At 44.0% G+C, this 11099-nt stretch overlaps 1 protein-coding gene across 1 annotated transcript in view; it reads left to right on the top strand.

The window, feature by feature from the left end:
- Positions 1–3527, top strand: part of NCKAP1L (NCK associated protein 1 like) — a 64456-nt gene extending 60929 nt beyond the window's left edge. Inside the window, exon 31 of the mRNA XM_004601567.2 lies at positions 3363–3527. Within this exon, the coding sequence (XP_004601624.1) occupies positions 3363–3494 (132 nt within the window). The 3' untranslated portion in view covers positions 3495–3527. The remainder of the gene's footprint in view (positions 1–3362) is intronic.
- Positions 3528–11099: the final 7572 nt, after the last annotated feature.

Raw genomic sequence — 11099 nt, 5'->3', positions numbered from 1 at the left:
TAAAATCCTGTCAAACTGGGGCGGGAAGAGAAGGGAGATCAGCCTGCAGGCTCCTTCCCTCCCTTTACTCGGTTCTTGTGTCAACTCAAAGAGAAGCTTAAGAATTTTATTTTATTTTATTTTTTGAGGAGGGCGTTGCACACCTGACTAGTGGTTACTCCTGGCAGTGCTCAGGGGGACCATATGGGACGCCAGGGATTAAAGGCCGGTTGGCTGTGTGCAAGGCAAATGCCCTACTCATTGTGCTATTACTCTCGTCCAAGAATTTCTAATCTCTAGCCTCCCACAAAGTTATAAAGCTATGTTGCAAAGCTTACATGATAGAACACCAGAGGTTTATTTTACTTATTGAGCAACAGGGCTTGTGGGAGTTCATTTGTATTCTTGAGCCAGGCCCTGAAATGTTAAGGGCAAGCATACCCCACACTCTCCCTCTCCTTCTTTATACACCTGGGTACTTAGTGGTATCTTACATCTCGTTTTAACCAGCTAGAAAAATAACTAGATTGATTCAATTAAGATTTATAGTGGAGAAAACTAACGTGTGTGTGTGTGTATGTGTGTGTGTGTGTGTGTGTGTATGGGTTGAGATAGCAGAGTGAGGGCAAATGCCAAAAGTGTATCAGAAGGAGCACAATCTTTGGTGCAACACAACCTTGGAAAAGTTAATTAACTTTTCTGAGACAGATTCGTTATCCATGAAAGTACGGCTATAATCTTTATGTTAGTGTGATCAGGATTCATGAGAGAATAGATGTGAAGGTGCTAGTTAACTAATAGCTGCTCAACAATTGTTAGTTCCTGTGGCCGCTCACTTTGGGTTCAAGATGATGCAGGCATGTTCTTCATTGCTTTGGGCAGACTTCATTCTCTGTAAGATAGCAGGTGATTCTGCATTGCTGCTCAGTCCTGCCTTCTCCCGCTTCCCCATTGCCCCGCTGCTGTCAACATGTGAGACGCTATCTGCCCCTGTGGCAGCTCCCTGTAGCCTGCAGGGACAGGCAGAGAGCCAGCACCAGGCACTTTAGAGAGTGAGACAGAGGGACTAACTGCTGCAAAGCAATTTAAATGCAAATGTTTCCAGAGAGAAATTGGAAATGACTGAACAGGGAAGGAACTGTATACTGAGTTTAGAGGCTACTACGTAGCCCCCCGTTCTTGCTAGGTACCTCTTCCCCACCGTCTTTCTGTCTTGACAGTTAAGCCTGGGCAGTGCCCGCCCCCGGGGCTGGCAGCTGGCATGGATTTCATAAGGAAGAGATCCTTCTCTTCCTTCATGGAATCCTAGGTGTCAGAACCGCATCATCCTGGCAATTAGTCCAACCTTTACAATTCACAGATGAGGAAATGGAGGAGAGGGAGGGAGCGATGATACTCAAGGTCTCCCCGCAAATATACGGGCAGACATATTAGGCGACAGAGCCCCAACTTCATGACCTTTATTTTTAGAGATATTTCCACTCATACAAACTCTCACCATTTTTGAGTCCTTTTATTTTCCATGTAGAGCGGAGCAAGGAATTGGAGGTCGTGGGCCAGTGATTCCATCCCCAAGCCATCACTCACTTCCCTGCACCCAAAGAAGACATAAGCTTAAGGTTTAAAAGTCTCTCCTGGCAAGAATTCTTTGTGAGACAGCTAAGATCCAAGGCCACAGTGTTACTCTCTGTTTCTCTTCCTTCAGCCGGCAGCATCTGCTCTGCTAAGGCTGTTGTGTTGCTTTGCGTGAGCATGTGTTGGAGAACAGCAGAATCTTGCACATTTTCAAACTCGAAAGGATTTCAGGGAGAGAGGCATGTGAGAGCAGGCATGGCCGATTCTCTTTCCTGACTGAATTTTCAGGATTTTGAAACACCAGCCATTTTGGAGAGGTCCCATCTGTGTGAACTGCAGAGGATGTGGGTACTGCTTTTCACAGTATGGTTTTTTTTTTTTTTTATTTTATTGAATCACCATGAGATAGTTACAAGCTTTCATGTTTGGGTTACAATCTCACAATGATCGGGCCGGAGCGATAGCACAGCGGGTAGGGCGTTTGCCTTGCACGCGGCCGACCCGGGTTCGATCCCCGGCATCCCATATGGTCCCCCAAGCACTGCCAGGAGTAATTCCTGAGTGCAAAGCCAGGAGTAACCCCTGAGCATCGCTGGGTGTGACCCAAAAAGCAAAAAAAAAAAAAAAAATCTCACAATGATCAAACACCTATCCCTCCACCAGTGCACATTCCCCACCACCGATATCCCCGATATACCGCCCCCCCTCCCGCCTTTCCCATCCTCCCCCTGCCTCCATGGCAGACAATATTCCCCATACTCTCTCTACTTTTGGGCATCATGGCTTGCAACACAGACACTGAGAGATCATCATGTTTGGTCCATTATCTACTTTCGGCACACATCTCCCATCCCGACTGATTCCTCCAGCCATCATTTTCTTAGTGATCCCTTCTCTATTCCATCTGCCTTCTCCCCTCTGCTCATGAAACAGGCTTCCAGCTATGGGGCAATCCCCCTGGCCCTTGTATCTACTGTCCTTGGGTGTCAGCCTCATGTGATGTTATTCTATGCTCCACAAATGAGTTTTCACGGTATGTTCGTCAGTCCCAAGGCTTCATAGATCTGGAGAGTTTGAAAGCCGAACACTCTGTTCCTTCCTCAGTGTTGGGTTCCTTCAGCCCAACACCAAGTCGTGCTGCTCTTGCTGGATATGTACCCTTCGCCTCGAAGTTCCCCGCCCCCCACTCCCACCCCCAGTCTTATTCAGGCCTCTTGATCTATCTTTCTCCTTGGCTATGGGGGCTGCTGGGATTACCACAGCACACAGGCTTCTAATTAAACTAATTAATCTTGCCTGCTCCTTGATGCGGCTTCTTTACTGTTCCCCAAGCTCTGTACTGAGGGGGAGAGAAGACTGACGCCCAGCACAAGAGGACCCGTGTGGATTCCAGGCCTCTCCTCCTTGGCCTGCAGTGGCGATTGTTTCCTTCTCTGCATAGCTTTGCCGTGAACGTTTTCCTCTATCCTTCCTTGCATCTGCACTACCCATCCACAGATGATTTAGTGTCCAGAACGGGATCAGAAGTTTTATTGGGAAGTGATTGGACCTGTCTTTTGCTTCTGAGACCTTTTCCAACCTTGTGCAGGGGGCAGGGGGGATTATAAGAGAGCTATCGTAATAGCAGGGGCCACTTTGCTTTCCTAAAGATAAACCAAGTGAGGGGAGAGAGGAAGTGTGGATTTGAAACCCTCTGCGCTTATAACTCAGAGAGCCTCAGAGGACTCAGGGACCCGAATGAAGAGGAACAGGTGTCACGGAAGAATGTAGACATTTGTCCTACCTGAATCTCATCCCTTTTCTTCCAGGTGGTAGAGGAGTCCTCCTTCCTGACCCTGGATATGTTGGAGTCCTGTTTCCCTTATGTCTTGCTACGAAATGCCTATCGGGAAGTATCCCGAGCCTTCTACCTGAACCGAGTGTCATCCAATACCCACTGAAGGGCCCTTTAGACCTGCCTAAGTCCATGCCACACTCCATGCTGTGGCCATTTCTCCAGGGATGGGAGTGGGAGGGGATCACTATGTTAGGAATTAGGAACAGGCACACAGAGGAATGAACAGTCCAGGGCTGAGAAGTCAGGAGTAGGGCAGGCCTGGGGGGCGGGGGGAGGGAGGATGGGGCATATGGAAGGGGAAGGAAAACAATTTACAGAAAAGTTAGAATGTTGGGGCCATGAGTATAAGTTTTAACAATGAACGAAATGAATACCATGAGAGTTTGTTTTCTGTTCTCTGCTCACTCGAGCTTGAGCTCTGACTGGCATGGGTCTCTCCGACCTTCATCACTATTCTAGGATAATGCTGGCGGGCAGAGATGATCAATCATCATATTAAACCATAATGAGCTTATAATCCTCCCACTGGAGCTGCTATTGTCTCCTGCACATTCATTAGGACTATTATCTCCTCTCTTCCTTTTCCAAATGTGTTCAGCAAACATCCAGCCTGCTCCTACTGCAAAGCAGGAGCAAAGGAACCCCTCTTTTTGTTTGTTGGGGGCTCATAAGGGAGTCATTGAATCTCTCTTTCTCTGCCCCCAACTCTGCTGCTTATAGGGCCAAGGAGGAAGGGCTCCTGAGAGATTTTCACTGCAGCCAAATCTCCTACCCCTTGGGTCAGGACTAAGAAGTTCTCTCACATATCTAATCTGGACCCCTCCTATTTTCTCTCTCCTACTACCATAATACAGAGTAAAGGGTATAGGGCAGTTTGAGGACACACCGCATCTTATTGGACGGCAGTCACATGGGTTCCACTACCAAATCATGTGGGGGTACCCTCTCCCATCTACAGGGACCAACTTCACCCAAATCTCCTTGTCATCCTGGGTACAGCTGTTGCCTGAGGCAGGGATTTCTCTTCGAGATCTTAAATTTCATAGACTTCATTAGGTTGGAGGGCCCCGTGAATAGGCATACTTGAGGGAATACAGCTGTTTTAACTAAGCCCTTTTCGGCATTCATTAGAATTCCAAGTGTCACAAAGCCTGGGGCATTCAAGATAGCACTAAACTGGATTTAGTTAACCCCAGTGGTCCCCATCCATCACTCCTGGGCATCTACTGCCAGAGAAGAGCAGAGCAACAAATCAAAAACGTGTCATAGGTCTGGAGTGTTAGAATGGGTTCATATAATTAGCTGGTTGATTAAATAGAGTTATGTCCATACGCATAGATAAAAGGGAAGCAATTACTAATTTCCAGCAAAGCCATCCAGCCTTCATTAAAGCAATTTGATCACTGTTTTTGATTATTATTATTTTCTTCTCTCTTTCCTTTTTCTCTGCTGCGAAGACTGGGTGTAGCACACTTGGTTGTGGAGTATGAATACCTTGTTATGGTGCTTATTTGGATAATATACTTAGTTGTTCTGTGTGTTTGATTTTTACTTCTCAAAACCAAGGCTGAAACACTTTAGAAACCTTGTACCCATAATCAATACACAAATTTTTCTGTACAACGATTGTTTCCTTTTTAGAGTAGAAGCAATGGAGGATCCTGCTTTATATTAGCTAATTGTGCTTTCTTACTATGGAAAGGAAATTATATTCTCACATTTATTTATATATTTTTTGCAGTGCTGAGGTTGGAAACAACAGCCTTGCACATGCAAAGCAAGCACACTAGCACCGAACCATCATCCTGACCCATTGATTTTATATTCTTGTTTGTTTGTTTTGTTTTTGGGTTACACCCAGTGGTCTGAGAATTTACTCCTGGCTCTGACCATGGTGGATCTGGGGACCATATGGGACTCTGGGGATCAAACCTGGTTGGCTGCGTGTAACACAACCATCCTACCTGCTGTACTGTCACTCCAGCTGCAGAAATTCCTCTTCTGTTTGCATGTGGAACAGCTTAAAATTAGCTTTTCCCAGAAGAAAAACAAACTTTTGAATCAAAGGAATAGAACTGAGGATCCAAAAATAAGCCCTCAGATGTGGTCACTTAATTTATGACAAAGGAGTTAGCAGCACTAAGTGGAGCCAAGAAATCTTCTTCAACAAATTATGGGAAACTGGTTAGCCACATGTAAAAATAAATGATATTTCTTTTGAAAAAAAAAAAAAGCCCAGATCCCTGTCTCACACCATATACAAATTGTGACCACAATTCAAAAGGAACTAAAGACCTAAATATTAGAACTGACTCCATAAAATACATTGAGGAAAACATTGGCAGAATTCTCCATAAAATTCATTTCAGAGGCATCTTCCACTATTTGACTCCACTGGCAAATGAAACAAAAGAAGAAATAAATAGGACTACATTAAATTAGAAAGTTTTTGCACTGTGAAAGATGATACAGACCAAATATATATTCTACTAGTTGGGAGGAATATTTGCACATCGTAATCTAACAAAAGCTGATATCTAAGATACAGTAAGCACTGAGAGAAAACTACAAATTAAATAAAATCAAAATGGAAGAGGAGCTGAATAGACACTTCTTTGAAGAAGACATATGGGTGGCCAGGAGGCATATGGAAAAGTGTTTATTAGCACTTATCAGGGAAAAACAAATTAAAATGACAATAAGATGCCATCTTGTATCAGTGAGAATGGCCTATATTGGCCTGGAGAAAAGCACAGGGAGTGGGTGGGGGGAGGGGCATGGCGTTTGCATTGCACATCTTCCTAGTTGAGTCACCAGTACTGTATATGGTCTTCCATGATCCCTGAACAGGGCTGGTTGTGGCCACAAGAACCCCTGTCCCTCCCCCCCCCAAAAAAAAGAGGCCAGAAACAAGCAGTGCTGGTGGGGATGTTGTGAACAATGAACGCCCATTCACTTGGTGGAAATGTAATCAGGCTCAATCTCTATGGAAAACTGAAGGTTTCTCAAAGATTAAAAATAGAACTAACATATAACCCACTGATTCCACTCCTTTGACGTTTACCCCGAGAATAGAAAACATCAGTTTTGGGAAAAATATTAACCTATGTTTGTTCCAGTGCTGTTTACAATAGTCAAGATCTGGAAATAATCCAAGCACCCAACAACAGACAAGTGACAAGTTGTGATGTGTAAACACAATGTGATAGTACTCAGCTATTAGAAAAGAATGAATCCTGCTGGGGCTGGAATGATAGCACAGTGGGTAAGGCATTTGCCTTGCAAGCGGCAGACCCGAGTTCGATTCCCAGCATCCCATATGATCCCCTGAGCACTGCCAGGAGTAAGTCCTGAGTGCAAAGCCAGGAGTAACCCCTGTGCATCACCAGGTTAGATCCAAAAAGCAAAAAAAAAAAAAAAAAAAACAAACCAAACAACCCCCCCCAAAAAAAGAATGAATCCTACTTTATTTGCTATAACTGGAGTGGAACTAGAGGGCATCATGTAAATGAAAGAATCCAAAGGGTGAAAGACAAGTACCAGATCATCAAAATCATCATCATCATCATCATTATCCCGTTGATCGTCGAATTTCTCAAGTGGCCTCAGTAACGTCTTCATTTGTCCTAGCCTTGAGATTTTAGAAGCCTCTCTTTACTCGTCCTTCCCAACGATGCCGCATTGGAGGTTCTTTCAGGATCAGGGGAATGAGACCCATCATTGGTACTGGTTTTGGCATATGAATACGCCATGGAGAGTTTTCGAGGCTCTCCCATGTGGGTAGGAAACTCTCGGTAGCTTGCCAGGCTCTCCCAGAGGTAGAACTAGGTCATAAGATGTCGAGCCAGCCAGTACCAGATAATCTCATTCATTTGTGTCATATAAAGAAACAAAGCAAGATAAGGGATATGAGGGAATAAAAATAACCCCTTCGATTATGACCACAGAAGTAAGTTTACCAAGGAATGGGAAGAGGGACTCAAGGATGGGTAAGGGTGGGAGGCATTGGATTGCAGTTATTTATTTATTTATTTGGTTTTTGGACCACACCAGGAGGTTCTCAGAGCTTACTCCTGGCTCTGTGCTCAGGGATCACTCCTGGTGGGCTTCAGTGACCAGATGGGTTGCTGGGGATCTAACCCCAGTTCAGCTGCATGCAAAGCAAGCATCCTACCTGCTGCTCTACACTGCTGCCCAAAGGGATGGACAGAATTTAGCATTCTGTAAAGAAAATAAAAATTGAAAAATAAATTAGCTTCCCCAGTGAAAGCAACACATTTTGCTGCAGAAGAATAGAGGGGAGATAACAGAGAAATAGAGGGTAGATTTTTTTCTTTTCTTTTATTCAAGAATTGTGATGTACAAAGTTATCCATAGCTGAGTTTTAGATGTATAATGATCTAGCACCATTCCCACCACCAGTGTCAACTTTCTTCTACCAGCATTCTCAAGTTCCCTCCCAACCCCCTCCTAGCACGCCACCTTGACAGGCACAGTTTAGAGTTTGGGGGTTGTAGTTTGGATCTCATGTTTTCAGTGTTGTTGACTGTGGTTTAGATCTATAGTTAGGCTACTCCCCCACATTAAGAATGTACCTGAGGCCCCTGGCCTCTACTCCCCCTTTTACTTTCCTTCCTCATCTTCTGGCTCCCTCAATTTCTTTCTCTGTTTTTGCTTTTGGGCCACACCTATGCTTGGGTTTGCTTTTGGCCCTGTGCTCAGGAATCACTGGGTGGTATTTGGGGACCCAGATATGATGCTGGAGATTGAACCCAGGTCTGCTGCATTCAAGGCAAGTCCTTTCCTCCAGTGCTGTTTTTCTACCCCAACTTTTTCTTTTAAAGGGGTGAGTCTGAGGGGTGCCCTAGGGGCATAAGTATTTAAACCACTTCAAGACATGAAAAAAACAATCCCGTTCACAATCATGTGAAAATCAAGTACCTTGGAATCAGCTTAACTAAGGAGGTAAAGGGCCTGTACAAAGAAAACTACAAAACATTACTTCAAGAAATAAAAAGAGGACATGAGGAGATGGAAACGCACCCCCTGCTCATGAATTGGGAGAATTAACATTGTCAAAATGACAATACTTCCCAAAGCATTGTACAGATTCAGTGTGATCCCTAAAAGGGTATCCATGATATTCTTCAAAGAAATGGATCAAACACTCCTGAAATTTCATATGGAAGAACAAATCCTCACGAATAGCTAAAGCAATTCTGGGAAAAAAGAAGATGGGAGGCATCACCTTCCCCAACCTCAAATTCTACTAAAAAGTGGAAATAATTAAAACAGCATGGTACTGGAACAAAGGCAGAGCTGCAGACCAATAGAATAGGGTTGAATATCCTTATTCACACCCTAAAATATATGATCACTTTTTTTTTCTTTTTGGGTCACACCCAGCGATGCTCATGTCTTTTTTTGGGTCACACCCAGGGCTCCTGGCTTTGCACTCAGGAACCACTCCTGGCGGTGCTTGGGGGACCATATGGGATGCCGGGGATTGAACCCAGGTCAGCCGCGTGCAAGGCAAATGCCCTACTCGCTGTGCGATCGCTCCGGCCCCAATATATGAATGATCACTTAATCTTTGATAAGGGAGCAAGAAACCTGAGGTGGAACAAGGAAATCCTCTTTAACAAATGGTGCTGGCAAAACTGGACAACTGCATGCAAAAAAAAAAAAAATGGGCTCAGATCTCTACCTAACACCATGTATGAAATCAGATCAAAATGGATTAAAGACCTCAAGATCAGACCAGGATTCATAAAATACATGGAAGGCAAAGCTGGCAAAACCCTCTACGACATTGAAGCTAAAGGTATCTTCAAAGACGACATGCCACTGGCCAAGCAAGTGAAAACATAGATTAACAAATGGGACTATCTTAAACTAAGAAGCTTCTGCACCTCAAAAGAAATAGTGACCAAAATACAAAGACAGTCAACAGAATGGGAAAGGATATTTACCCAATACCCATTGAATAAGGGTTTGATATCAAGGATATACAAGGCACTAGTTGAACTCTAGAAAAAGAAGACATCCAACCCCATCAGAAAATGGGGCGATGAAATGAACAGAAACTTTCTCAAAGAAGATATCCGAATGGCCAAAAGGCACATGAAAGAATGCTCTTCATCACTAATCATCAGGGAAATGCAGATGAAAACAACAATGAGATATCTTACACCACAAAGACCGGCCCACATACAAAAGAACAAAAGCAACCAGTGTTGGCATGATGTGGGGAGAAAGGAACTCTCTTTCACTGCTGGTGGAAATGCCGACTGGTTCAGCCCTTTTGGAAAACAGTATGGACGATTCTCAAAAAATTAGAAATTGAGCTTCCATTTGACCCAGCTATACCACTTTTGGGACTATATCCTGGAGAGGCAAAAGAGTATAGTAGAAATTACATCTGTACTTGTATGTTCATTGCTGCACTGCTTACAATAGACAAAATCTGGAAAAAACCCGAGTGTCCAAGAACAGATGACTGGTTAAAGAAATGTCAGTACATCTACACAATGGAATACTATGCAGTTGTTAGAAAAGATGAAGCCATGAAATTTGCACATAAATGGATCAACATGGAAAGTATCATGTTAAGTGAAATGAGTCAGAAAGAGAGGGACAAACATAGAAAGATTGCACTCATTTGTGGAATACAAAGAAACAGAATGGAAGACTAACACTCAAGGATATAGAGATAAGTACCAGTAGGTTTGCTTCATGGCTTGGAAGCTGGCCTCAAAGGCTAGGGGAAAAGACAGCTCAGATAGAGAAGGGACCATCAAGTAAAGGGTGTTTAGAGGGCCTGCACGGGATGGGAGATGCATGCCGAAAGTAGACTATAGACCGAACATGATGACCATTCAATACTTGCATTGCAGACCACAGCACCCTAAAGAAGAAAGAGAGTAAAAGGGAATGTGCCTGCCACAGAGGTAGGGGACAGGGGAACGGGATGGGGGTGGCGGGAGGGTTACTGATAACAATGGTGGTGGAGAACGGGCACTGCTGGAGGGATGGATACTCAATCATCGTATGACTGAAACATAATCATGAAAGTTTGTAAGTCTGCAGCTATCTCATGGCAATTCATTAAAAGAATTTAAAAAAATAGAATAACATAAATGCTCAGCTTAGAAGCATGGGTCTAACAGTTCATTATCCGGCCCAGTGGTGCTCAGAGTCTGTGAGAACTGCACCAAGCAGTGCTCCAGGGATGAGTGGCACTGGGAATCCAACACAGATCTCTGTGCATGCCAGGTATGTGCTTGGCCACTTGAGCGATCTGCCTTGCCCATGATCCCTTTCATTAAACTAAAATTTTTATTGAGATAGCTAATTCACACACTCTTGTAAGAAACAATATGTAGATTTCCAGTGTACCTTTACCGGTTTCCTCTCAATGACAACATCTTGTAAAACTATAGAACTCTGTCATTTCCAGGATGCTGACATTGATTCAATCAACTTTTCCCTCAGATTTCCTCAGTTTTCCTTCTGCTCTTCCCCTGTGTGCATGTATCTCATTCTATACTGTTATATTTCGGTTTCTGTATCCACCACCATCGTCAAGATGCCAAACATTTGCACAAGGATCCCTCAAGTGGTTTTTTTAGAGCCACACCCACTTCTCCTTCCACATTCTCCAGCAACACAAATCTGTTCTCCTTTCCTAAAATCTTGTCATTTGACA

Source organism: Sorex araneus, chromosome 2, assembly GCF_027595985.1.
Source record: "Sorex araneus isolate mSorAra2 chromosome 2, mSorAra2.pri, whole genome shotgun sequence".
In the NCBI taxonomy this organism is placed as follows: Eukaryota; Metazoa; Chordata; class Mammalia; order Eulipotyphla; family Soricidae; genus Sorex; species Sorex araneus.
Note: the sequence above shows the minus strand (reverse complement) of the source record. Positions and strands in the feature narration are given on the sequence as shown.